We start from the raw sequence: 27,905 nt of genomic DNA, 5'->3' as shown, positions 1-27,905 counted from the left end.
CTCTTTAAAATAAAAATTTGTAAGATTATCATGTAACATATAACGGAAATATTTTGGAGATTATAAAAATATAAACATATTACTCAAACATCATTTAAATTTTCACATTATCTTTAACAATGTGAAATGAGTGTGTTTTCGCAGTTTGGTGGTAATATAGATTAAATAATGCTTCGAAGACAATGCAACAAGTAGTCATCTGTAAAGATTTTTTCGTTTTACTAAACATTTCCGAAACGCATATAATTTGTTCATTGATTTAAATAAGTGAAAAAGAATAAACATTCATTAATATTCGACGTATTACTTTGGTCTCGAAAATTTTTTATGTCAAGCCATGAACAAATGAATTATTAAAAAGAGAATCAAAGTTTAAGTATGTCTTATAACAAAGAAAAAAACCAAGGTCTAGAGGTATTCTGATATGTTTTATTAAATGTATTAAAGTTGAAGTTAAAAAAACAATAACTTAAACGGTGATTTATTTTCGTTTGGCTTTAACATGCTTTTATATCAATAAAAATAAGCTAAAGAAAACAAAACACTACATCACGGCATACAGTAGTTTATCTACTTATGCGTATTTCCATGGTTGGCTGTTGCACAAGTGATAAATGTATCAATTTTTATTTTGATAGCCAAACTACGGAAATGCAAATGCTCATTTACAAAGACGAAGTAGTATTCACAATAAAAAGGAAAGTACTTGAAAGACAAAAAAGGAAAGCCTTTATGTTAAACAATGGCTAAACCATTATAGATATGAAATAATAGCTTAAGCTGATAGTGTGATATTTGTTTTCTGGAGTAAATGTTTCAAAGGCAGTCTATAACAGATATGGGAAGATTAAAGGAATCGCGAACAAGTTGTGTGTATTTTACCTGGGCAGTTGAGATAAAATTTGACGAATTAGCCTCTTACTATTGTTGGATATTGAATCGTCACTTATGTTGGTGGGTGTACTATTCCAAAAATATAAAATAGAATCACACACGCCCTCCCAATTTGTGGGGTCGTTCCAGATATTGCAATGCGAATCGTTCGACTTGTTATAAGATAAAAAAGTTGTTAGAAATGACAAGTAGTATATGCAAAAAGTATTACGTATGATTTGAAAAGGAAAGGAAAGATATCGGATAAAATGGAGTTGTGTAACGATGGTAATTTCTTTGTAATAGAAACAAGAAGGTAGCCAAAAATACGTGGAAGTTTGTTTCTGCCATTTGAGTTTGAAAATTGGTCAACAAGTTCACCTAAAAATGTTAAAAATACCTAAAAGCATATAGATATTGTTTTAAAAATGGAATATCGTTATAAAAAAGTATGTACTGGTGGAGGAAATATGGTTGACTGGTGCCTAGCTATTGTCACACATTTGTCTAAAGCGTGAAGAATATAAGAAAAAGAAAGAGAAGATGAATCAAAAACTTCTTCTCCCGATTGGCAAAGAATGTACAAAATACGATCACAAGGTATAAATGAAACACATTTAGAGAGGGTATCTTTTCTTGAAGCATAGTGTAATACACGCTCAATCGATAGAGATGCACACTGCTGATCAGAAGATAAAATGCACTGTTTAAAAAAATGTTCAGCTTCCAACCTTCAACATAAAAAAATAAAATGAATTTAAAACAAAAGAAAAAAAAAATTTACTTTGGTAAACAGGGTAGCAATGGTACGACGAGTTGAATGCATTGTGTGGACTTGTATGCTAGAAGACCAACATTTACGATTTCAGATACGGTTATAGCTAAGTCAGCGGACTGTTCACATACGGAATCGACCAGGATAGTTAAAATATCCTTGTAGAGAAAAGTAAAACGAGCGTCTTTAAAGTTGATCAAAGGAATCAATACAGACAAATGTTCTTTTGGTATGCATTGAAGTGTCTAGAAGAGAGGACAACAAAAGATAAAATGAAACATAAACACTTCAAAAAATGAAGAGAAAACATATATCAATTGGCTTAACATGGTATACATTTGAAAGTATTGTTTGTAAACAAAAAAAAAACGTGACTTTTTACCTCTAAAAAATGTTGCTGAAGTGCTTCAGCTAAAACAGGACTGATACATGTTGATAAGCCATATGCACTCATTAAAATATTAAGTAAATGTGACCGATGATAACACAATAAACTTAATAAACTACCAAAGCGTTGAATTATGCCAATGATACTGTCATGTTGTGTGACGACATCCGCAATTTGTGCTGATTATAAACGGTCCACAAAACAAAAGAAAAAAAAAATATTCACACTTTAAGAGGTATTTACGCGAAAAATGAGTTACATCGTATGAGAGGACGAAAGTAATGTTCACACATTTTCTTTAAATGTTGGTTTGGTGAGGTAACATTTAGTATAGGCCAAGATGCATCAGAATAGAGATCGGTGTCGGGGTTTTTGATCACTAGCGCGAATTCTTCAATGATATATCTAACGTTACGCACCAAAAATTTGTGACAATTTGACGGAACCAAAAAAATACCGTAGGAGCGAAATAGCGAAAAATTCGAGCCAAACGGTCGTAGCTTGGAGATTGCTCCATTCGTCTTGAAATCGTCTTTCAGTAGCGTTTAAATCATGTACGTGGGCTAAGGAGGATGGATTATTAATGATCTGACGATTTATGAAGGTTAACACATCCTGTCGAGCGTCACATTCTTGGGCGCATGCCAAGTGAAGAATTAATTGATACGCTGTTCGTTTTTTCAATGTTGGCCTTTCCGTGGAACGAAGGTATTTAAATAAAATAGCAAAAGTGATTTTACGTAGTCGGTGGTTCATCAACGCGAAATCGTATAATACATGAAAGGCATAAGACGGAACGTAAGGTAATTCCAAAAATAAACGAACAATACATTTAAAATTTAGTTCGTTTAATGATGACAACTCTGTAGTGAACGATTTCAGTGAAAAGTTCAAGGTTATTTTATTGACCGGAATTAAAAGAGTGAATTGAAGAATGAGTTTAAAAATTTCTTCATAGGTTAATCCTTTGCCTATATCCCCTAATTCAGTCTCTTTTGGTGATAATAGATTAAGGTGATACGACTCATTTAGAAAATCGAACGGTAAACCGAATAGATCAACTTTATTAAATGATTTAATATTCTCCAAATAAGCGGCTTGATAGTCTTCGTTTAAAGAAGGATTATCCATACTGTTTTTAAATGCGCAAAGAGAGTGTACATATTTGGTAAATAACGTTTCGATCGATACAGCTAAACACGACTCCCAATATTGTGCGAAAGATTGCTAAGGAAAGATTAAAATATTAATTTCTTGGATTTAATACAATATGACAAACCTCGGTCGCTGGTTTCCAAACATATGTCATATAACTTAGAAAAAAACGAGTTTGTTGATCCTTATTGGTTTCGTGTTGTAGTAGTAATTTTTGAAGAACTTGACTTTTAAACTGCACCAAAACTGGTTATTTGTGTTAAATTGAAAGTAGACAAGGATTAAAAAATGAATCGCATAACATGAAAAAATTGGCATAGAAATTTTTTATATAAACGATAGTTTTTTTTTTAAACACTTTTAACACAACTACCTGAAAAAAAAGAGTTGATTCCATAGCACAATAATCAACAGTAGCAGGAAGGGACGGCTGGGTTTGGTCTTGAAAAACATTTTTTTGTAGAATGTTTTGAAAATAAACTGCTGCTAACGCTTCTTGATGTTTTTTAATGAATGATAGAGGTGTACATACTATCATCTTTTCAGTCTTTGGTGATGTTAGAATGTCATCAAGTGAAATTTTAAAATCTACCATGTTTAAATCTGGCTGTTCTATATTGATTTTGTTTTCAGGGAGAGATTGACATTTCTCCTCCTTATACAGTGCCTCGAGTTCTTTACTTACGGTGGATTTGAGTTGATGTAGGGATACTTCAAGTGCACCACCAGGATTTTGAAATCCTTCCGTCAATGAAATTTCCACGGGTGCCGCAACCACAACATTTGTATCATTTACAGTGGTAACATATGCAGGGTGACTGTCTAAAGGAGTGATTTCATCGACATATCTTATTGAGGAATTATCAAGTTTTTTTAAAAAATTTTTCATAATTAATTCCACAACATCTTCATGACTTTTAACACTTGTTAACCAAGCGACAACGTCAATACTAATTAAAGAAAACATTTTTTAAAATAAGAAAACATTAATTTAGCTTTACTTTTTTTTTTTACAAGGTAGTCCGAATTGCTCGGTGAAGCCCTCTCCGTCGTCAAAGCATATTGATTGATCGTGGCATTCGGAAGTGGATAAAGCCACCGTGTTAACGGGAAGCTTCACATCCAGAATGGACGTCTTGAATAAACCAGATATGTAAAGGCTCTCAGCTTGATGGCGAAGAGATGAAATTGAAAAGAAAGTTGAAGAAACCATGTCGCTTAAAAGGGACATGCATTGAAATAAAAATAGATCCGACAAAAGATCATTCTTAGTAGGAGTCGAGGCTAATAGTTTCATAATTTGTAAACCCATAATGACACGCAACGGATTCCGTCTATTGGCATTAGAACAAAACTCGAGAATGGATCGTCTTTTATATTTTTTTTTTTTTTCAAAAAAAACAATCCAATCCTTTAACATCTCGACGACCATTGGAGCAGTCTGCGAATGTTTCTTTAAAACTAATGGATTCAACAGATAACATTCACCATCATTATACGGAAGTGAAACACATAAGCATAGAAAGCCAAACGTTTTTAAACAAGACATTAACAATCGAATTTGAAGCGTTTTCATCAAAATAATATCACACAAGGACTCAATGATAATTATATAATGACTTGTTCCTGATAAAAGCAAGTGAAGGTAAACAAGCAAAGAAGAAATCAACGCTTTAAATTTACTTTGAGCGCCTAGCGGATAAATGAGTAAATGGATTATTGTATTTAAACAAGATATTGCGACTTGGTTGTAATTTTTGGGAAAATTATCAATTTGAAAACGTTGTAGACAAATCGTTCGCTGGAGAAAAATTGAAATTTGTTTTACAATTTTTAAACCAACATTAGAAGAAATTAAAGAATTGATGGATAAAGTGTATGAATCATTTGATAAATTGCTAATTTTTGTCTCCATCACGGGTTCAACGTCACTACTTATGTGAGCTCCAATCAACAATTTTTGAATTTCTCTTACAAAGACTAAAAGAATGTTTGTGAAAATCTAAGCGCAACATGTAACGGGAATCTGTTGAATACCGCGTAAAAAAACAATTTCATTTTCATTTTTACCTCAAGTGAGTTCATAGGTAAAATTGTATTACTATTTTTCTTTAGGTAAGACTCGAGAACAGAAAGGTAACGAACGAGTCCATAGTTGAGGGCGTAATACACACTGAGGGGATTGGAGCTCTTGCAAAAGATGAATCAATATGAATTTTTTTTTTTAATTCTTTCAATTTTACCTGAAGCAAATCAGGCATAAAACGCGTACAACCTTCAATCCAGCCAAGTAAGTCAACATGTAAAAGATCAAAGAAAATAGTCAAAGCTAGGCGCTGACAAAATGGATTTCCTGACCACTAGAAATTATAGAAAAAAAATCTTTTCAAATGTACAGTTTTCTTGTAAAGTTGAATACAGAAACACGCACTGTTAACGACATAAAACGTTCCACTAATCCTTCGTTGACTTGTTGAAACCACTCTGTAGAAATTTTTTTTTTTTCCTAAGTAGAATAATTCGTCGTAATACTTTTTTAAAATATCCGCCTACATTAAAATCGACAACCTTGTTCTCTTTTCTAGCCTGTTCTCGAACATATAAAGCACAATGTAAAGTACTGAGCACGACCTCAAAAGTGTCACTCTCTTGTAGCGATACTCCATCAGATACCTTAAACAAAAACGCATCAAGCTTACGAACAGCTAAGTTATATTGCTGTTGAAACGCTTTTGCATCCATGTTGGATATAGCGTAATTTTAAAAAAAGTTTCCAAAGTGTTGTAAAAAAAGGAACAGTTGTTGAACCATTTAAATCATTCGTTACGAAAACAATTTTAAAAATGTCCTCGCATAGTTCATAAAAGTTCACCCGTGTATCACTTATTCTTTCCTAGATCTAAGGAAAATCTATTTTTAGAGTCATTCTTTCTTATGTGGTACTATGTAATACTTGGTATTCGTTTGTATGTGTACTAAACTAACTCCTTAAGAGAATTGTTATGATTGTTTCAAAACGATTAACCATCGTAAACGAAACAGTATTCACACCACACAAGTTGGCATCTAAAAAAACATGGTACGTATCGATGAATCAACATCAAAACACGGTAACTTGGAGAATTCTACTTTGACCAGCATGTCCAAAAGTATGACACCTAGTAATAACAAGGTACTTGAGCATACAAAAATTGAAAAGTGCGCTTTGTTTTCTTTTAAATTTATTGTTTCCGTTATATTCACATTAATTGAATCAAGTTGTTAGTAAAACTTGACGTTTCATCTGCTTTACACGCAAAAATTCTAGGATTACATGCATACGCTTGCTACCAAGTACCATATTTGAATTGCTTTAAATGAATACAAAGCAAGAGTGGAAGTACTCTAAAACGAAGGAAAAAAAGGCTATGTTTGTTTCATAATCCTCACCCTTCGATTCATGACTACTTTAAAAAGATATTTTTTTTTTCAACCTTTAAAGAATCGTAATACTATTAATATAAAAATCTGTGCAAAACTCTAAAAACCGTTTTATGCTACGTTCAATTAAGTTTTAAAAATATTAAAAAAAAAAATTTACCTAAAAAAACTTTTTGCTAGAAAGATCTATTTGCTTTCACTGAAAGAAGGAATTTTCATTCAAATCTGTCCTTGTTTTTTTATGTTAAACTAGAAATGTTTACAGTTTTTATGATAGTTACCATTACACGGAGAGTGTGAACTAAAAAAAAAAAAACTAGACACGAAATAGAAATGGCACTACTCAGCAGTTTCCATTTTTTGTGCCATAATTTGAAGTTTTTGTGTAACACGATCACGACGTTGTTCACGAGTCATTTTCAACGGTCTCAAGTACTTAACATTGCCAGAGCAAATGAAGTTTCCATCACGAACATTCTTGGCATGTTCTTTTTCCTTCTTTTGATGCTCAGGATGTGCGCGAATTTGAGCGTGAGCTTTTGTATACATTTCTTCAATTGAGTCAGGTGAGATATTTTCTTTTATAAATCTAGAGAAATGCGCTTTGAACTTATCTGGAGATTCAGATTGTAAGTGACGCATATATTCTGCTACATGTTGTCCGTAAATTCTTGCACGATGAACTTCGGGATCGTATTTTTCTTTCTGTCCTTTCTCGCTTGACGCACCTGGAAACCGCTTGGTGCTGTGAGGTATATGAAGACCACCATCACATGCTCCTTTCATTGCTCCAAACACTCTGTTTCCAGTTGTCGTTCGAACAAGTCCGACATCTAACATTGCTTTAAAAGGTCGGCAGTCTTCTCGCATTTCTTCTTCAACATGATATTCTTCACCCGTCACATTAACAACTCCTTCGAATTTCTTATCAATACCCAAAGAGACTAGTAAACGTCTGGCCGCTAGTAATCCAGTGGCATACGCCGCAGCGTAGTTACTCAGCCCGACAGGTATACCATATTTCTTTAATTCAAACGAATCGGCACTTGTGATGACATGATCTCCTTGAATAGTTGAATACACAACTTGGCAGATGATTCTTTGATTAGTCTACACAAAAAATTCGTTTTATCAAGACACATGAGTAAAAAAATAATAGCACTTGTTTACCCGTCGAACTACAAATCTGTACTTATGACAGTTGTACTTATTTTGATCTTGGTTAACCAATCGGCGTCGCGCATAGTAATCCGTCTTTCCTTCTCTTCTCCGACGATATTTTACCTGATACCGCTTGAAATAAGATTTACTTTTAACAACCTTGACAAACACCATGACGCCACCAATGGGAATAGCCCAATAACAACAAAAGAACGTACACCGTCGTTTTTTTTCCTGAACCAGTCTGTTTATAAATCTGTGTGTTGGGTTACACTATACTCGTTGTACTGTCTTATTGGGGCGAATGAACTAGTCTTGACTGGTGACCCAACAATTATTTGAAACCAAAGAAAAATTCATTTCCTCAAGCAAACAGTTTTAAAAGAAAAATACTCGTAACGAAATATTCCTACATAACACATTTGTAATTGGAAAAAGTACGCTTTCCACTAAGAACATCAATTTATTTTTTTTTTGTTTTAAAACAAATTAAAACGACAATTGAAAAAAAATACTACAGTATTAAGTACATTTTACTACTTCCTCTATTGGAAAAAAATTTACCTGAATTGCTTTTTAAAATGTTTTGTATTGATTATTGGAATACCATTCTATAAAATATTTTATAATGCATTATGTTGCATAAAATATTAGAAAAAATATTTTTTTTTTTTTGTTAACAAGTCAGATTCACATATTATTTTTTGGGTTAGTAATTTTAACGACATTTCTGTTAATAAATTTTTTTTATATCAAACTACTTAGTGACTTAAAAAAGACATGTATCATTTCTTAGTTTAACAATGTTGCCTTTGTATACAGTCAAATCACTAGAATTCTTAGCGTAACACTTTTACATTTGTTAAGAATGTAAGATATAAGTTACTGCTTATTATGTAAATAACTGAAAAATGCGTGTATCGAGGTTTTAGAGAAAAATTTGTGATGCATACATTAAATAAAAAAGTTCATAAAAAATTTTAACATTCATAAAATAAAGAAAGTAATGTAAAAGTGGTTGAAATGTCAAAAAGAGGGCTGCCAACACCTACAAAGTGTCATTTCAGAACATTATCTTGTTTTTCTTGTAATGTCATATAACAGATTAATTAAGCCTGCATGTGTAAACAATTTTATTATTGAAAATTGCCTTGTTGTAGTTTCCGTAAAAATTCTTAATCAATTCGTCATTTCTATTGATGTCACGTCATAGTAAAAATAATACAGCACATTCTTTCTTCACGTATCATGAAAGAAAAAAATTGAAAGGTTAAAGTACAAAGCAACAAAAATTATTTTCTTAAATAACACTTGTTAGATTTCGGAACTTTAACATCACGTTTAGAAGGTGAGTCTTTAAGACGTTTTGAGGATTGTTGGCTTTGTTTAAGTATAGCCGTTAAGCCAGTGTGTACGTTACAAGGTAAGAGATTAGGCTTTACTGTTTATAAGCACCTATGAAAAATCCTACAAAGTTAACTTTCATGGCAAGTTTTTAGGGTATATTTACTGCCGTAACTGTTTAATGGAAAATTTGGCCGTTCAGAAAGAACAGTATGAGCGACGTTTACATGAGTGGCATATGGAACAGTCTGAGAACGAACGCGTATGTTTATCTTCTTTGTTAGCAAGAAGGCGTCTAACATTCTTTTGTCTTGATGGACAGAAAATACACTTAAAACAGCAAGAAGAGTCTCAAGAAGAAATTCACAAGTTTCTCTTCGCAAATCAAGGCGTTCCAAACATTGAAAAAGATTCATTCAATGCGTCATCTGTGGATTTTTTAGTAAGACAAAATCAAAAGTAATTTAAGCTATCCTTTAATGTTTTAAGCCATGATCTTTTTACATAATTAAACATGCTTCAAGAACGTGTCATAGTTTCTATTTATTTAGAAATCCACCACTGATTCCGTTGCAGGGTCGAAAAAAGACATATCTGCATCCTTCTGGGTAACACTTAGTATTCATTACACTAAGACTCTTTACAATAAAATTAGATGGCTGGAACCAATTCAGAAATGCCTTTATTGAAACGTAAGGAAAAAGAATCTGCACAAACAAAGCCTCCTAGATGGTATGTATTGAATTCCTTACCCAATTTACTTCATCTTCGCGTTTAGTCACTTTTTTTGTCCCATGACAAAAACGCGTCTTCATTTAAAAGACATTGTAACATTACATCCTCTTTGTCAAACGCAAATTGAAACAGCGTACGTTTTTTTTTCCTAGTCATTGTTTTATGGGTGGTTTAGTATGTTTGAACAAAAACAGGATTCATGGATTTGTGCTATAACCAAAAAACAAATTGGTTTCAAAAAAGCTATTGCTTTAAAACAAACAGGTCAAATCATTCTTGAGGTAATTTTGTTACCATGTGAGTTTGTGTGTCATTTGCTCGACACAATTTAGGAATGTTTAAAGCTTAATGTTTTACAAGGATTCATTCCGTCCCATCCCTGCGTAACACCTTCCGATATTGTGCATTTAATTCCCGGAGGCACAAGTTTCTCAGCACATAATAAAGTTGAAGTCAAAATTGTTCGCCCTGTTATGGAGTAACCATATAATAATCAAATTATCATTAAAAGGAAATAATGAGTTTTAAAAAATTTTTACTAAAAACTAAAAAAAAAATTTTACCAAAATTTTACTAGTACTATTAATAGAAAAAAACTATTTTAACTTTTCTTAAATTGAATCGTACCATTTTTACCCTAAGAAACAACCTTGGTTCGTTTCTGTTGCGTTACGGCCAAGAAAAACATTCTTACCATTCACGTTTTTTCTGTTAATCTCACAAGTGTGCCTAAACTCCATATTTTGAACGTCTTTTACGGTATTTTTCAATAATTGAAACGAACAACATTTTTTTTTACTACAACCTATCATATATGGTTTGCTTTCAGAGTATTTGAAACGTCTTCTCGTCATTATCACAAAACTTGAAAGTTTTTTTCGAAAGTCTTTTTTCCGATTTTTGTATGTTTGGATTTTTTCCGCCTCCAGAACCGAAAATCTACCTGTCGGAGTCTTCTCGGCTGGTACTTCGTGTGATAGGGTTTGCGGTTAGTACAATTCTTATTGCTAAATATGGAAAAGATTTGGAAATGCCGGAAAATAACGCCAATTTGGACGCATCCAATTAATTATGTTTGGTTGAAGTGTACTTAACATCACTAATAAACAACATGGACCTTTGATGGCATTTGTGTACCAACAAAACTGTATTTTCTTTTTGAATGCTATGAAACATTTCATTTTACAGTAGACTATTATCTTCACTAGTATTGAATAAAACATTTCCAGTAAACAATGTGAAACCGTGAAACAAAAAGTTTTTGTTAAATTAATAAAATATTTATTTACGGCGACTTCTACAAATGGCAGTTAAAAAGTACTACTAATTTATGTTATTATTTTTCTTTTAACGAATGTCCTATAACCGAGCAAGTGTTCACATTAAAGTATTTGCATTTAACTGATAACGTTCGTTAAAAGCAAGGAAAATTTTATTCAAGCGAGCAAACGATATCCTCGCGCAAAAAACATCAGGACCATTTGTTTTTTTTGTTAGTTTATAAATAATATCCCGCTGTGTTTAAAAGGATTCCAACTAGTAAAACCGTGGTTCCATGAATAAGCATACATAGTAACAAAAAACTTATATACCTTTTTTATTTAATTAAAAAAAAAATCTTTATTCAACAAGTAGAAATTTTTTTTAATACGAATTAATAAATAAACAAGTATGTGTCGTATCATTTTAAAATAACACATTTAAAGGAGTACTACTGTTAGGAAATGATATACGTCGAATTAAACATCTGCAAAGGTTATTTGGCTGCTTAGTAGTATTGAGGCTTTGGTCCTGTCAATGAAAACGAAGCATGAAAAGTACTAGTGTTTCTTTTTTAATAACACTTGATAATACTGTGGAAGTATCACAAAAATTAGACGGCTTTCTCCAAACTCCACTAATTCAACCATTCCATCTCAGTTTTTGTACATAAGATTCACTGATTATCTACTTTGAAATGGTCGCGTGAAGATTAGAATTGTTTCAATTGTTCTATATTAGTACGAAAATCGTTGGTGTAATGTTTTTTTAAACAAAAAAAAAGGACGCCAGAGGCGGCTGATGAATTGTCATCTAATTTTAATTAACAAAGTCTTGCTTACATTAATTATCACTAATTATTTTTACATATTCTGTTAATGAAAGAATTGCATAGAAAAGGTCTTGATTATTTGATGTTGAATTGATTATATTAACCTTTTGCAATAAATAGGAAAATTAGTTACAACAGAGACTTAGTGCATGAAACGAAAAAATCTCAGCTTAAAATAGGATAACCCCCTAAGAATACAAAATGCGCATTCCTTTAGTTATGGCCTAATCGAAAAGTACTATTGTTGTTCGTATAAGTGAAGTTTGAAGTAATTGTTTTCAACTTCTCTTCATAGTCACCTTGTTGAGCTTTCTAAGTCATTTAAAAGAATGTGACTTATCATATCGCCAAACAGTGGCAACACCAGACTGAGCAGTGCTTGTTGTTTGTGCTATTGTTAAGCGTCTAGCTTACTTTGACGAAAATACAAAATAAGCGACTGTAAAATTAGAAAACATATACACTGATTTGTGTACTTGAATTTTTTTCCTACACGCTCGAAAAATTTCTATGACAAGAGTACTCCTCTCCAATCCGTTTGTTGAAAAGTAAATCAATCTTCATATACGATTCGGGTATCTCTAGGTACTCGTACACCTATTCTATATCTATAGAAGATTGAATTGTGTGTTTTTTTTTAAACTTTCCACTTGGTATGCCGTTTTACGTTACCATGAAGCATGAACATTGTAAATTTCCGATTTCAGCACAGCTTTATGTTTAAAAAAACCGTTTCTTTCAAGAAAGAAAAACTAGTCTATTGTCACTTATTTTTTTTTTAAATTAAACCACTATATTTGTTTATTTCAAAAGATTTGACATTGAGGAGTGGCAAGTTTTATTTTTAACTTTGTTTCAAACAGAATGTTTTGCAAGAATGCGTGGACTTGTTAATCCATCTTCGCTAAGTATTTATCACAAGCATTCTTCTCTTTTTTGTGAAAAAAAAAAAACATCAATTTCTACTCTTTCAGTGGATGTTTACTCATAGTTATTTTAATATCAGTAACAAAGAGTGTTCTTCTTTAGAATTCTACATTTTTAAACAGCATTTTTCTTTATGGATCTGTAGTCGCTGGATATATCAACCTTATTAAAATGTTTATACCGCGGAACCACACGAGAAAAATTTACAAACGTTTTAGGAAACCGATGTATTGATTTCTGCTCTGAAGCGCGAGTACTAGAAATCTCACTTTTTGACGCATTCTCGACCATCATTTTTTTAGAACGAACTGTTTGGACCCGAGATTGACACTGCTTGCTTGGTGCGACTGAGTATTCGATTAAATTATTTTTTTTCTTATCTATGATGTTCTTCACTGTCCTACTAAATTTATTGTATAATCCTGTTTGACGGATGGACTGGCAAAAAACGCAAAAAAAAAACTTATGGATGGAGTACACGTCTGACTAAGGCAACTAATTTCTTACATATATTGATGGATCAGGGGCATGACCCGCCTTGAGATTTTGTTTGTTTTCATGCAATCCGTTAAAAATAATTTTAGAAGAAATTAAAGGCTTTGACATTTTTTTTAGTAGTCTAGTAGTCCGTAAATGTTGGGGTCGTTTATCATTTTCACAGCACTTCTTTTTCGTAAGTGAAACATCATGACTCTTCACTATTTTGGGACACGAGGCGGAAGATTTTGCGTTTGAGTTTTGTTGAAATACATCCGTTTTTTCAGGGAGACTCCAAGTATGTGAAGCATGTTGAGGATATTGTATGAATGCGTCAGTATTTGATGGGATATTTTTAGTTTGGTTAGGTACTGGTGTTTTCTTGGACTCCATTACTGTGAGCTCCCAACTCTTACTTTTTGGGAACAAGGAAACTATAAGAGAATTTTTTTTTAATAGATTAGGTGCGCTCTCCGAACGACGCAGTGTGACATGCTTAGACGTGTGACAAAAAGACTTATAAAAATATTTCGAAAAACGCAATAGATTTAATGTGTCGGTCAGAACGAAAGGATTAAAATTTTCTTCCTTAGCATGAATGTTGTAATCCGGCAAAGGGGGATATTCACTGACATGTTTTACAAGAATAGTTGACATACTCTCACTGTTAAATCCTTTCCCATGTGCAACGTCCATACGTTCATCCAGTTCCGTTTGACAACTTTTAAACGCCTTCTTCCGTACCGTTTTCGTCATAGGCAGAGTTCCAAGAATCTCATTTGGAATTGGAATAAAAGGGTTGTTTCTTAAGGTTTCAGGAAGCTGACTAGGGACTAGAACACTGTATGAGTTGAATGCATACTCGCATGGCAATGGGGGAGGAGGTCCCATGGGTAAACTTGGCACGGTCACGAATTTAGAAGAAAACACTGGTGGATCACTCACAGCATCTGAACACTTATATGCTTGAACGCTAAAAAGACATTAAACTAATGAATTGCAATGATTGCATTATATCCTACATGAACGGAGAAGTGTTGCACATGGAATATTGTTAAATAATTTTTTTATGTTGGTTCAAACAAAAAAAAAGGTTTGTTAGAACTTTTTGATTCTGCAAAAACATCTGAATCAATGAAGTCGGTTTGGGATGCAAGGGGATGAAGTCTTAGGAAATTTGAGCTAAAACAAAATTTTGTCAATCAAAACTAGGAATTAATAAAATGAACCAGTAGTGTTTTGAACAAATATTTTTTATGACCTATTCAAGCAAATAAAAATGGTTCCGAAACTTCGAGTATTAGTACATTATGTTACCCATACTTTCTTTAAAAAATACCTAACAAAAAAATTTATCGTGTCTCTTTTTTGTACTTATAGATTCATATAATATTATCCTTGCACCACAATTATTGAGAAACCCTCCACTACATATTGCTTCTTACGTGCACACGCTGTGCAGAGCCAGGGATTTCAAAATGACTAAGAGTGGAGTTTAAATCCAAATTTTTCCGATTTATATGAGGAAAAAGCAATAAAAACAAAAGTACTTGAAAGTTGGGTGCTGATGATGCTTCCTTGTCGTCGCGTTCTTAGTATGTTTTTCGTGCCTTTCTATCCATTTCTGTAACAATTCGACCTATCATTAATAATCGTTTTTTTTGCATCTCGTACAATGGCATAAAAATGTTATGTTTTAAAAATTTGAAATGATTTTCGGAAAGTTTTAGTTTTTTTAAAAAAAAGTAAAATATTAAAAAAATTAAAGAAAATATGAAAGGAATAGATTTTTTTTTTTTCTTACTAAACATATGCATCAATAGGGTAGAGATAACCTAGGTCCCAAGGTGCCCCGGTTTAGGAGTGCATTAACACGGCGTTAAAATCAAATCATTCTGTGAGTAAAAGGATATGTCAGCTGTGTCATTTTTTGTACAACGTTCTGTATTAACTACATCAAGAACCTAAAAAAAGTCAACATAAAAAAATTGAGTATTGTTAAAGAAGAATTTGTAACGCGGTTATGCACGTACAAGAGTGACAAGAAGAGGTGAATCAAATGACTTTTGCTTTATTGAAATTTCGTTTGATGATGCTAACATTAATAAATTAAAGAATGTTGTTGAAGCATGAAATGCATTCGCTTCATCGGGAGGAACAAGTTGATTAAAATTTATTTCTTTATTGCTCGAAATTCGCGATAAACATTCTAGTAGCGATTCGTGAAATTTTTTTCTTGTCCAAGTATAAAATCCATTGGTGGTAAAACGGTTTTTGAAACCGTGACAGTCTTGTGGCTCATTTTGAATTGTTTCGAGACTTATGGGAAGAAACGTTCGATCCATGAAGGAAGGTGAAGCACTTTTTGAAAAAGTGTGTGATAGGCTATAAGGTTCCTCACTCATACGACTTCTATCATTTTCTATAGACTCATCTGAACATTTTCCTCCTGTTTCGAACATTTGATTTTTAAGCATCCAATCGTTGAACGAAATGTTAGGAAAAGTATGGTCCATTGAAAGTGAGCCCCCCAATCGACGTGTAAAAAAATTATCTGTTTGCAAATTATCTGAATAAATAAAATTTGTTAAAGGATATTTAACAATGCTGGCAATTTTTTATAGAAAATAAAAACGTGGAAAATGTTTTATTTGCATATATGTAAGCAATGAGTTTTTTTTATATACAACACCTTTAATGACGCAATTTTAGTACATACTGTCTAAATTAGGAGTGTTAACGGAACTAAAACCACCAGTTTCGGCCTGACTATCTGATGCATAACCAGAAGCTAAACTAAAACGTTTATCAACAGCCACTCCTCTGTGTTTCCATCCTGTAAAGTCTAGGGATGCCATTCGCCACGTCGATCCACATGTTCCAGCCTGGTCATTATTTCTAAAAGAATCTTATACATAAATTATATTAAGAAAAATTCAAATTTAAATACATTTCGACTTTTCATTTTAAATTACTCTTTATAATAAAACACATTTTTTTTTAATTTATTCTTACTGGTAGTAGTGTTGTCGTCACCTATTGCTCTAAGCTTTTCTATCTCGGAAAATTTAAAACTCTGTGTTTCGTAGTCATTTGGTTCCTTCGATTTCAAGGCTGTACCCTCATTAGGGTTGGGTACAAAGAATTTGTTTGTTTCTTTTCAGAGTGAACAAGATAAAATACAAGTTGTTTTATTTTTTTGTTTACCAGATTTTTTCCAATACGATTCAATACATTTGTTAACGCGACATAGAGGATTCTGTTAGAAAAAAAATTAAAAAGAAGTTTGGAGGTAACAGTAAAAAATATTTATAAACACAAACGTGTTGACACATTTATTCAATATATAAAACTATAATGTATTAAAAAAACAAAAAAAGATACGCCGCATATTGTCATAACCATGTTTCTAGTGCTGTAAACAAAAAGTAACGGTATAAGTCTGTAACGCTACACGTATGAAAAAGATTCTATGACATTGAAAACCGGTAACGAAACAATCAATTATTTATAGGCTTACGTTCCATACATTGGATCGCCACACTGACTCGTTGAAATAGCTCTTATCACCTACAAGGTCTGTTGAACGTAAAAGAGAAACATATTTAGCTTTCCACGTTTTCAAAGTTGTCTCTTCAAGCAACACTTGTTTATCATATGAATTTCTCTATTGAAGATATTCATAAAAACACAAGTACAAAAACCTAAAGGGTCCATGTATACCTTTGATCTTGAAACTCCCTGCTGATGTTTTATCATCTTTGGTTTTTTCGTTGAATAATTTGAATTATCTTTCAACCTAGATACGACATCGACTACATTACATAAAGGAGTGTTCACAAAATCAGATTTCCATGGAGTTGCGGAATTGTGAATACTTAAACGAGACGCGCGACATGTAGAGTTTATAGGAGTATTTTCATTTTCTTCACACGGTATGACTGGTCGTGGTGTTACAAGGTCCAATTTCTGATTGACCTGGTCACAATGTTGAATCAAGTTTTCAAGAAGCATGTCTTCATTCACAAATTGACCACCGTGCAGCGTTTCATTATAAATGTCTTTGCACGAAGACATTTCTTAAATATATGAAAGGAGAGACATGCAAAAATTGACCAAGACAGTTAACGAATTGTGTTAAACATACCTTTTTCAAATTCGAAATTGATGAGATTAGATGTTTCGTTGTTAGCTTCAAGTTGATAGTTTAACAAGTCAGCAGACTCGATTTCTTTTACACTACCGTTCCTATTTGCTGATGTTTCGTTCATTAAACAATACGTTTTATCGACCAACATTTGTGTGAAGGTCACATGTTGATCCATTGGGTTCATTTGAGAAAAGGAGGCTTCAGGTATGGCTTGATTGGATCCAAGCGCTATTGTTAGAAGTAAGTTTTCTGAATTCTTTGGTCCTTTTGCGAATTTCGTTCTGCGTTTAATTCTTTCCGGCGCTTGAGCTCGAACAATTGTTTTTTCATCTGTTTCTATATACAACTTTAGCATAACATATTAAATTATAGAAAGGAAAACAATAGTATGGAACATGACGTGGGCTTATGCACAAAGAGAGAACATATACCAACGTTGAAAAACTTACACGGCGAAAAAGGGTTTGAACTCTAATTTCTAATATGTAAAACACATCTTATCCATATACAACATAACCAAGGCGTTTAATATACGTACGTAAAAGATGAAACTTTTGTTCATAAATTGCGCAAATACCCCGCAGAAATGTTCCTGATAATCTAGGAGATAACGGAAGCTCAACATTAATGATAGCAAGAATAAATTCATCAATATTCGAGCTTTCAATAACATCCTTATTGAATGGTCGTTTTTTGACACCCACAGTTCCAGCAAGCCATAATTTTCCAAAAGTACCTAAATAATTATTAAAAAAAATATCATTTTGTTTACAAGGTCACATTTCCTCTTACTTTTAAATTTTAACAAATCTTTTAAAAAGAGCATTTTATTTTTTTAAGAAAAATTCAATCATATTTCTATTTGTTTGTAATTCGCGATTTCACAAACAAATCAAAAAGCATTCTTTTACCATTAACGTTTAGTGTCTTTTGTTTACTTCCACAGGAAAACCGCTTTATATACATCTTTTATAAGAAACGAGTGGCTGGAAAATATTTTACAAAAAAAAACTTGCGGCTATTAATAATACACGTTGATACATTCGTTGTCATTTTTTTTTTAAATAAGAAAGGAAGTGAGTGGAAATTTAATAAGTCAGTTTAGTAAGAGTTAAACATATTTGTACGGGTAAGGGAATTATGCTGCTGTATTTTCAAAAAGTCAAAACAATATAAAGTCATTTGAGGACTGCAAACGTGTCACGTGAATCTTTAAAAAAAGCTTTTTCATCAAGAAAAAGAACATGAAATTATTTCTTTTCAATTTTGTTTTTGTATTTTTAAATTGAAATGATTAAGTGAACTGTGCATGTAAACAACGAATGATTAATATTTGTTTTTCTTCATAGTTTTTCGCAAAGGTTTTGTAAAAATACACATTGGAAATGATCGAAACTTTATAACATGACGATTAAAAATAGATTGAACAAAAAGTAAATATTTGGAGAAACGAAATTCTGAAGAAACGGCTAACGAAAAGCTGTAACACTATCAGGCATCGTTTCAGACGTCACAATTTGGTTACACGGTCTATGACCGAAAGAAGCACTAATTGAAACGGAGAGTTACGTGGCTTCCTAAGCAACGTATGACTTGCATAAATCAAAGTATAAACCATCACAACATGAAACGTTTTTAAAGAGCACATCTATCTGTTTTACAGCGTATTCATGCAGAGAACACTGAATGAAACAGGGAGATTAGTAGTTTCTAAAACGACGTAATAGTAGGATGAGCTAAAGTGTAAACCTTTACAGCCGAGGGCATTTGCTCAAAATTTATCCGTTACGTTGACGTCTCGTTGTTAAGGATACACTGCGTGAAGCGGTATGTTTTATCCTTATTTAAGTGTTTTGTAAGTGAATTTCGGTTACAGCCAATTCCTAATCCAATTCCAAGCGATTGAGGAGGGCCTACTCCAAAGGAAGCTCTCCACCCTTCAATCATTTCGTGTTCCCCCTTGAGCGATAGACTATTATGCCGAACCGTGGGCTCCGAAAGAATGCCTCATAATGTAACGGTTTTTCACCTTTCATGTCTTGAATGATGCCTCCATCCATTAAACGTCTTAGATTATGTACAGTCGTAAACATGAAATTTTAAAGTTATTGTGAGGTTAACTTGATTTCGAAACTCTCGCAGTATCAAAAAACATTTTTTGTATAGTGAAATTTTGCGTTTGGTTGATTAAAATGATATTTGCGTCATAATTGCCAAGTTGACATGCTCGTAGATTATATAAAGACGACAGAATTGCTTGTAAATTGTTTTGTTAGAAAAAGTTTAATCAATTATACCGAAAATCGTTATAACAAAGTTTTTTATTAAGTCTCAATTATGGAAAGGTAAGAATAACTTTGACTAAAAAACGATAATAATTGTATCAAGCCGACAATAAGACCATCAAATTGAATAATATACTTTTAATGTGTAGTATCAAAAGTTATTGAAACACTCTGAGTTTTCTTACTCGTACTGTAGCTTTCGCTTATTTGTTATTTAAAATTTATTTTTCTTATTGCGAGCAGTCGAATATGCAAGTGTCTTAAAAGCTCTGTAGAGTGTTTAATGAATTTATAATAGAAACTGAGGTATGAACCTGGCATAATTGTTAAAAGCATGCCTGTGTATCTACCTTAACCTTCAACAATTTTTTTGTCAAAAAAACGTACAAAATAATTTTTTCTGTGTGTCATCGGAAATAAGAAGTTTTTTAAAAGATTATACAATTCCTAGTAAATAACAATTTTTTTTTCTAATTTTTACAAATACTTTTTGATTATAATAAGAGCGTTATACGTTTTAAGTTTTTTGTGAATAAAAAAAAAAGTTGTTAATAACAAAGTCCTTCTTTGAGTGAATACGAGATCCAAGTTACAAGAATATGAGTCTTTCAATGCTTTTGAATAATAAGACAATTTTAATAAAGTACTCTAAACATACATGTATATTCAGTCAACTATAAGTTTTCAAAGCTTTTTATAATTGTAAAAAAAACTACTCCATATATTAAAAACATGCCTAAGGATGCTTAAGTATTTATTTTTAATTTAGCTTTAAGAAAAGTAATAAAAATACTTTGGTTTGCTTGGCCGTTCTTATAACTCTCAATTTCAAAAGATTGCAAAGCATAAAATTTGGTTATAACCCAACAAGACGACAATCCTTAAAACTTGAGTGTTCATAATCTATTATACTTGTTTTAACAAATAGAAAAAATAATTAAATAAAATACTTTCCAATACAAATATTCTCAGAGCGTGATACGTTTTAAAAAAAGACGTCATATTACAGTAATTTTGGATAGAGTAATCAGGTTTTGAAGCGCTTAAGCATCCGTGAAACTCTCTGCTTTACTTTGTGTTCTCTTTGACAACAATTTGTGAAGCTGAATGAAAAGCTTTGAGAAGGTGGCGTAGGATGTGACGGCCTCTATTTTGGCTTGTTTTGCGGATGTGTTGCTTGGGAAACTACGTAACTCTCCATTTCATTCAAAATTCCTTTCACCAACCGACAGTGCAACGGAATAGTGAATCGTGAAACAGTTCCGCATTCTGTAACGGCTCACTTTTTGGCTGATATAGTCATGCGTAATTTCGGCCGCGATAAATCCTTCCGTTTAATTCAATGCTTCCTCCAGCAATCGGCTGTGTAAAACAATTGTGAGCTTTTAAAGAATGCCTCATGTAGTGACAAATGACACTTTGGTTTATCCAACTAATACGTCGGTTACTCAACCACGTAACTTTCCATTTCATTGAATGCTCCCTTCAGCAATAAGCTGTGACCGAATCGTGAGCTGGGAAAAAAAGCCTGATGCTTTAAAGGTATCTATGTTTTAATAACACTAACTACATAGCTAATATACTAGACGATTGTGCTATGCTTGTCACAAACATACTTAAAGCTTATTTAATGAGTTTCGATGAGGTTCCAGAACAATAAAAATATGAATGTTTCTGATTATTAAAAGATTAAAGGATTCGTAAGCTTTAACTAAATAAAAAAGTCTAAAAATTTATTTTGTTTATGAGATTTTATTGGAAAACATGAAGAGTAAGTTTTCATAAAAAAAATGGCTTTATGATTTAAACAAAATCACATAAAAGCAAACATTATACTATTTACGATGAACTCGTTTCAAGGGTTTTTGTCTCGTATGCCTGCATTAGGGAATAGGTTTTGATACCATACAAAGAAAAGTGACATTATTTGGCGTTATGTAAAAATACCTTTTGTGCGTGTTTCTATTAGTGATAATACTCCCAGGATGGAACCGTTTTTCAGCATTAACAAAAACGCGTTCTATGGAATGTACCAAGCGCGGGTTACTGGCATGTACGTCACGGAATCGCAAAGCATCTAACCTCGAGACCACTAGATATCAAGATTACCTTTTGTCAGAATAAACAACATACTTGTGCAAGTATTTTTAGAAAAGAATATCATTGCAGCGAAGTATGAAATACAGTAAACTAATTTTATATTATTCATGCTTTTAATATGAAAAATATTTAGTTTTGTTTAAATAAAATATCAAATAATATACTATTTGTTTTTATGTGAAGGGTCGGGTGTCATCATCACTTTTAACAGATGATATGTTACTAATTTTAATACAGCATACAAAAAAAAATATTTATAATTTTTTAAATTTACATGAAACGCTGTCTTTAAAAAAACTGATTTTAACAAGATACAAAAACAGATTTCTTTCCTTGGCGGAGACGCTTTTCAATAAAACGCGCTTTTCGCACAGTGTCTGATGGAGTTGTGTGCTTTTCGTTTGTTTGTGTAAGACTTTTTAGTAATTCATTGTCTTCAATAAATGTATTATCAATTTGAAAATCCGGTAAATCAGGGGAAGGTTTTAGTTTTTTTAAACCGTCCTCACATAAATCACAGTTTGGAGGTATTCTCCAATGGCGTAGATTACCAGAACAATAATCTCGTAACACTAATTTTGCCATATCAAAAAGTCGAGGTAAACCACCTTTACCACCACTTGTCTGATGTCGAGAAAAAGCCAATGCTGTTAAGAATTCCCTTGCTTCTAAAAAGGTATTTTTCGATTTGTAGGTGTCCTTTTTTACATTATAGTAATCAAAAAGTTGTTGACCGATTTGGTTACAAATGAGTTGAATAGGAGCTGTGAATGAACCTCTACAAAGAAGGATATGGTGACATGATTTGAACTGCAATTTGATGTTTTACCTCAAATTATCAATTGAAGATACACTATTGATAACTAAATAAGACTGCGATGTTACTATTTGAGGGAAAACCAGACCTAAATGCTAACAATTAGAGAACAAGAAAGGTAAATTTTCTAATTCACAACATACCTGGGCAATCACATAAATTCAATCCCAAGGTTGATAGTTGAAAAGTTTGAAAATGCTTCGTTTTTCCTGGTTGCCTACTAACACTGACTTTTTTGTCACCCAATAAAGCGTTCATAATTGAAGATTTTCCTACATTGGGGTATCCTACAAAACCCACGGTAAAACTCAAATCGAGACGAAAAGTAAAATACTTTTCATCCGTTTTAGACGCGCTAACGCTAGAGTAATTTTCCGCAAATTCTTTTAAATTTTCTTTGTTGATTTCATCAGTTTGTTTCATTTGTTCTTCATTTTTAATGCAAGTTATTTGTTCGTGTAGACTGTGTTCACTTTTATCTAAATGTTTGCGGTGTTGGAATGGAACAGGATCGCTTTGTTGTGAGCTTTTAATTTCTTGAAAGTGACTCTCTTTTTGAAGATGATCTCGAAGATGTTGCATTATATCTATCAGTTTACTCGTGGACACAAGCTCTCCATTTTTACTTAGATTCCATAAAAACGACATTATATTATCTGTGAAATTGTCCGAATCCTGTATAATCTCACTTTGTAATGGATCTGACATGTTGCATTCATCTGTGGAAAGTATAGCACTAAAAAATAAACAAGGAACTTTTTGTTGATAAAAAAATTGTGCCCATAGAGCTCTTATAGTTTTTGGAACTAAATCTGATTTATTTAACAGTAATATTGTTCTTTTCGACGGGTGAATTTCGGAAACATAGGATTCTAAATCTTTTGACCGATAAAAATTGGGATTTCGTACATCTAAAATTTGAAAGACAACCTGACTTTTCTCCAATACGCGCCATAATTGCCTCCAAAATTGAATATTTCTTTCAAAAGGTGTCATACAAAGTTTTTCCTTTTCTTGCATATCAGCTAATTCTAGGCGCCATTTTAAAAAAGAAGCATTTTCTAATGCATCTAATTCATTGGGCGACACAATTTTTTCGCTGTGACCTGTTACATAATTTAAGGGTCGACGAGGGATAGGAACAATGGGATAATCTTTAAGTGTTTCTTGCACAAACGTAGTATTTTTGCTTATGTCTTGTTTTAATTGACGTAACAGAACATTTACATAATTACTTTCAGTAAACTTGGCATGGGAAGATAAGGACATTTCTAAGAATTCATCTAAAGCATTTCTTTCCAATATAGATTGAAGATGGCTTTTCTTTGAGTCACCTTGGAGAAACTCTGAAATTTGAGGTTTTTCTTGATACATATGAGGCATTTCCGTGAACACAGCTCCTAAATTTTTTTTAGAAGGTGTCACATTTTTTGTGGATAATAGAGAACGACACACTGCATCCGATTTGATTTTGCGCCTCCTACTATTAGGAGCCATGGTGCAAAACCGTTGACTAGAGAAAAAAAATTGTCGGCACTTAAAAGATTGCACTGAACCACAATTCCTTTAATCTTACTAATCCGGACCAGGTATATTTCAACGTTGGTTTTTAAATGTTTACCGTGTTAACAAAAAGGTTTGACTAATTTTTTCTCCTAGTTCAATTTCGTCTCTTTTTAAAGTTTACAAAACGTGAAAGGCAAACAAAAAAATGCAACATTTTTGCGCAAATCAGAAACAAGAGTTTATAACATTTTTTTTTTTTTAAATACCAATAAAAATTAAATGCAATGGAACAGTCATAACAAGATAATTTGTTTTGATATGTGAGTTGTGTTTCACAAGGGTGATGCTTTGAAATTGCTTTAATAATGTTACGACAAATAAACGTATCCGTTAGATAACGTTAATTGTTTTAAGCAAAAAAAATTTTATTAAATGCTCCAAAACTAATGTTTTTATTTCTCTTCTATTGAAAACCTGATAACGTGAAATCTTACGAAAAATAAACCTTCAAGTACCACCTTTTAGACGATCTCATAAATATCAACGGGGATGAGCTCTACTGTTTCATCACCGTCTAAAAAAACTATTTTTTCTTCACTGTTTTCCGAAGATTCCGTTACGTAGCGATTGTCTTCCGGTTGTTTTGGTTGAGGTGCATATGTTTCTTGTGAATTCGGGTTACCGCAAAGAGCCGTAAGAACACGTCGTAACCGTCTTGTGTTACCTTTAGAGTAAATTTTCTGACACAATGAACGTTGATCGACATCGTGGTTGACGGATCCACCCAATTTTTCTGCACTTTTATGAATAGTCGATACAATGTCTTCTAAAAGTTCTAAAGCGGAAGCTAAAGTTTCTTCTTCTTTCTTATCTGTATTTTCTGCTCGGGAATAAGATTCATACTCATTACGTGCTACTTGAGTCGGTTTTACAATCTCAGGAGAAACATACTCATATGAGGTATCATCAGGATTATTATAGATTGCAACCTCAATGGGTTCTAACGCAATGAGTTTTGAATACACGGACAAAGCTGAAAGAAGAAGTACAAGTAGATTAAAAATGTTATAACGATAGGCGATCATTTTATGAAGAATTTATTGTTGTAAAAAATAAACAATAACGTCTAAATATAAAAAATTTATGTGAATGATTTTTTTTCAATAATATTTTATTTTATTACTACACAACAATTCGAGTGAGACAAAAACACTTTGTCCCAAGCGTCAATTGAAAACCCGCGACTCGGTGAATGTCGAAGAATGTGTTTGGCGCGTAATTGGCAGAAATCGAAAATTATTTATACAAAAAAAAAATAGCATGTACGAAAAACTTTTAAAAAGATTGACAATATTTGATGTTTGTAGTATATACTCAGTGTGGTGGTATTTGTTTGTTGCACTATCTTAAAAGAAAAAAAAAGGTTTTAGAAAATAGAATAATCAAACTAGACGATACAGTTGAAATAAAAAAGCATTATTAAATAACGTGATGGGTAGGGCGTAGCTAAGGAGATTTAGAGATTGTCATGGGAAAAAATATTGGATCTGAATAAAAGAAAATTCAATTAAATTATTTTGTTTTTTAATGCTAGGAAAAAAAAGGGAAAACTTACTTGCAGCCTTTTAATAAAGGACATTCGTTAAAATAAAGTTGGTTTGTTGTTGATAAAAGTATTTCATTAGAGGAGGCATCTGAAGACTCGAAACATTGTGAATCTTGTGATGAGTCACTATTGTAATATTGTGTATAAAAACTGTATTTTTTAGTAGATATGTCTGCTGGAGTCGACGCTCTGTATTCACCAGGGGGTTCATTGAATGTGTCACTACACACAGAAGAATCATCTTCCATACTATCCTAAAGCTAATTTTAACAAGAAATTTCCTTTTGTGAACCGAAAACGTACACAATATAAATCACGACAAAAAGGTGTCTTAGGTTCTTTGATTTGCATTCGTGTACCACGAAATTGATTATGTTCCTCTATAACTTTATCATCCCAATGAATACCACCTTTTCTTACTCTAAAATTAAAAATATAGAGAAACATACACTAATAAAAAAATGGAGTGTATTTTTAAAAATTTATAATACTTTTTAGTTGATCGTGAGGGAGTTGAAAGTGAATTTTCAAAATGATGCTTATGTACTTTTTTTTTTGTACTTTGTAACTCTTCCGAAAATTTTTCTGAAATCGATTCGGACTCTTGTCTGTATAAATTTGATTGCGACATAATTTTTTTTCTATTTTCTGCGAAAAGCACTAAGTTTTATTAAAAAAGTTACGCTGCATGCGTGGTTAAACCAGAAAGTCACAGCTTCTTTTTTTATTAACGAACATAAAAGAATTTTTGACAAATGTCAAGTTTTGATTACAAATAAATTTTTTGTGGTTATAAACAATTTAACGGAATTTTTTTCTTAAACAGAAAAACTTTTGCCACAACCACATGATGTTTTAGATTGAGAATTTTTAAATAAAAATTGTGATTCAATAGCGGTTTCCTTATAATCAATTTCAACTCCCGCTAAATATAAGACTGATTTTTTGTCAATAAGTAAATGAAAACTGGGATCGGTTGTTGGTACAAGAATATCTGATAGTTGTTTTTTTTCGCTTGGAATAAAACATAATTTATACGATAAGCCACTACACCCGCTCTGTATTACACTTAACTTTGGGAAAAATTTTTCTTGGACATCTTGAATTAAATAATCCCTAGATGTCTTTTTCAATAATTCTTGAAGTCTTTTCGTAGCCGTGTCAGTTATACGACATAAGGCTTTTTGTCGTAATAAATGACTCATGTTCAAAAAAGTAACTACAACGATAATGTTTGAATAATAAAAAATAAAACCTAGAAAAAGAGAATCCAGATATTTAAAAACACTAAATTAATAAGATAAAAGGGTCGGTGTTTTGTAGTACATTTTAAGAATATCACGGCATAGATGCCAAAAGAATGAAAGTAGGATTAACAATAACGGACAAATCCAAATACACCATCGTAAAAGACAAATCTACAAAAATTATTCTATATTCTAGTAATCTCATACTACTTACCACTTCTACATATGAGTCTCTTGAAACATGTGCAACAACATGAAAGGAATCTTCCATACGGTCACCGGCACGTTTACGTTTGACTTTGTATACTTACTTTTTTTTTACAGAATTTCCAACAAAGTTTAAAGAATAGACATGTAATTTTGGTATACAATTATTTGATGTGAAGACAAGTTTTGCTCGTGGTGCTAATGTTGAAATGTCACTTGATAGCTGTTTTCAGAAAAATAAACAGGTACTCTTACAACTGACAAAAAAATATGTTGAAAATAATTTTTTTTTTCAAAAAAAAAGTGGAGGGAGTTGTATTGTAAAATGATAAGATTAATTCAATAAAAAAAATTGTGTTAAATGTATTTAAAAACTATTTAAAATTATTATATTAAGGAGAAATGCAATGGTCTTGTGTGCATGCAAAAGACAAACTAAAGATTTTATGGGAATGTGATAATTATTTTATAAATTAACAAGTGACGTTTTAAAAAAACGTTTTCAAAAAAGCTTTTAAGTTATAAAATTTATCGAAATCGTTGTATGAATTTTCGTATAACAAATAGCTAGGATACCTTTTCTATAATTTTTTTTTAAAAAAACAATTTTACCAAAGTGTCGTTAAATGTGTTCAGTTAT

General features: G+C 32.1%; 7 protein-coding genes and 1 long non-coding RNA gene across 14 annotated transcripts; 1 reads left to right on the top strand and 7 right to left on the bottom strand.

Moving 5' to 3' along the window:
• Positions 1–423: 423 nt before the first annotated feature.
• LOC128883910 (uncharacterized) lies at positions 424–3,670 on the bottom strand. The gene is made up of 10 exons (XM_054136776.1): positions 3,565–3,670; positions 3,316–3,426; positions 2,494–3,263; positions 2,296–2,441; positions 2,031–2,215; positions 1,658–1,893; positions 1,331–1,604; positions 1,106–1,273; positions 883–1,046; positions 424–827 (listed from the first exon to the last, which is right to left on the bottom strand). Exons 1-10 carry the CDS (start codon positions 3,586–3,588, stop codon positions 776–778), a joined length of 2,130 nt encoding a protein of 709 aa, XP_053992751.1. The 5' UTR covers positions 3,589–3,670; the 3' UTR covers positions 424–775.
• LOC128884467 (uncharacterized) lies at positions 3,599–5,941 on the bottom strand. The gene is made up of 8 exons (XM_054137897.1): positions 5,745–5,941; positions 5,623–5,697; positions 5,435–5,551; positions 5,262–5,381; positions 4,875–5,193; positions 4,193–4,817; positions 3,683–4,141; positions 3,599–3,632 (listed from the first exon to the last, which is right to left on the bottom strand). Exons 1-8 carry the CDS (start codon positions 5,931–5,933, stop codon positions 3,599–3,601), a joined length of 1,938 nt encoding a protein of 645 aa, XP_053993872.1. The 5' UTR covers positions 5,934–5,941.
• Positions 5,942–6,705: 764 nt separating this feature from the next.
• LOC128883766 (60S ribosomal protein L5-like) lies at positions 6,706–8,034 on the bottom strand. Its single transcript, XM_054136456.1, has 2 exons — positions 7,782–8,034; positions 6,706–7,721 (listed from the first exon to the last, which is right to left on the bottom strand). Exons 1-2 carry the CDS (start codon positions 7,944–7,946, stop codon positions 6,951–6,953), a joined length of 936 nt encoding a protein of 311 aa, XP_053992431.1. The 5' UTR covers positions 7,947–8,034; the 3' UTR covers positions 6,706–6,950.
• Positions 8,035–8,925: 891 nt separating this feature from the next.
• On the top strand, positions 8,926–10,467 carry LOC128883783 (nitric oxide synthase-interacting protein-like). Of its 7 annotated transcripts, XM_054136483.1 has the most exons (9): positions 8,926–9,041; positions 9,091–9,195; positions 9,272–9,378; positions 9,439–9,558; positions 9,668–9,724; positions 9,772–9,848; positions 9,895–9,984; positions 10,027–10,132; positions 10,184–10,467. In XM_054136483.1, the coding sequence occupies exons 1-9, from the start codon at positions 8,972–8,974 to the stop codon at positions 10,331–10,333; spliced, it is 882 nt and encodes a 293-aa protein (XP_053992458.1). In that variant the 5' UTR covers positions 8,926–8,971; the 3' UTR covers positions 10,334–10,467. The 7 variants fall into 7 exon arrangements, 5 of the variants coding, with proteins under 5 accessions (XP_053992458.1, XP_053992457.1, XP_053992459.1 ...); XR_008459107.1 differs by having other exon boundaries at positions 9,272–9,558; positions 10,046–10,148; positions 10,212–10,336; XR_008459108.1 differs by having other exon boundaries at positions 9,272–9,558; positions 10,046–10,132; positions 10,184–10,235.
• Positions 9,187–10,550, bottom strand: LOC128883784 (uncharacterized). Its single transcript, XR_008459109.1, has 4 exons — positions 10,479–10,550; positions 10,146–10,319; positions 9,417–10,061; positions 9,187–9,364 (listed from the first exon to the last, which is right to left on the bottom strand). It is a non-coding gene; the product is annotated as an uncharacterized LOC128883784 (long non-coding RNA).
• Positions 10,551–12,765: 2,215 nt separating this feature from the next.
• Positions 12,766–18,322, bottom strand: LOC128883765 (uncharacterized). Its single transcript, XM_054136455.1, has 13 exons — positions 18,290–18,322; positions 18,036–18,233; positions 17,947–17,975; positions 17,495–17,843; positions 17,226–17,426; positions 17,071–17,162; positions 16,868–17,014; positions 16,555–16,606; positions 16,363–16,503; positions 16,067–16,255; positions 15,381–15,916; positions 13,378–15,311; positions 12,766–13,308 (listed from the first exon to the last, which is right to left on the bottom strand). Exons 4-12 carry the CDS (start codon positions 17,679–17,681, stop codon positions 15,216–15,218), a joined length of 1,641 nt encoding a protein of 546 aa, XP_053992430.1. The 5' UTR covers positions 17,682–17,843; positions 17,947–17,975; positions 18,036–18,233; positions 18,290–18,322; the 3' UTR covers positions 12,766–13,308; positions 13,378–15,215.
• Positions 18,323–22,184: 3,862 nt separating this feature from the next.
• On the bottom strand, positions 22,185–24,363 carry LOC128884295 (uncharacterized). Its single transcript, XM_054137586.1, has 3 exons — positions 22,843–24,363; positions 22,712–22,787; positions 22,185–22,660 (listed from the first exon to the last, which is right to left on the bottom strand). Exons 1-3 carry the CDS (start codon positions 24,194–24,196, stop codon positions 22,186–22,188), a joined length of 1,905 nt encoding a protein of 634 aa, XP_053993561.1. The 5' UTR covers positions 24,197–24,363; the 3' UTR covers position 22,185.
• Positions 24,364–24,501: 138 nt separating this feature from the next.
• LOC128884296 (uncharacterized) lies at positions 24,502–27,460 on the bottom strand. The gene is made up of 5 exons (XM_054137587.1): positions 27,273–27,460; positions 26,303–27,229; positions 26,115–26,232; positions 25,821–26,065; positions 24,502–25,752 (listed from the first exon to the last, which is right to left on the bottom strand). The coding sequence occupies exons 2-5, from the start codon at positions 26,440–26,442 to the stop codon at positions 25,722–25,724; spliced, it is 534 nt and encodes a 177-aa protein (XP_053993562.1). The 5' UTR covers positions 26,443–27,229; positions 27,273–27,460; the 3' UTR covers positions 24,502–25,721.
• Positions 27,461–27,905: the final 445 nt, after the last annotated feature.

Source organism: Hylaeus volcanicus, unplaced genomic scaffold, assembly GCF_026283585.1.
Source record: "Hylaeus volcanicus isolate JK05 unplaced genomic scaffold, UHH_iyHylVolc1.0_haploid 12237, whole genome shotgun sequence".
In the NCBI taxonomy this organism is placed as follows: Eukaryota; Metazoa; Arthropoda; class Insecta; order Hymenoptera; family Colletidae; genus Hylaeus; species Hylaeus volcanicus.
This window is presented reverse-complemented; position numbering and strand designations above follow the sequence as displayed.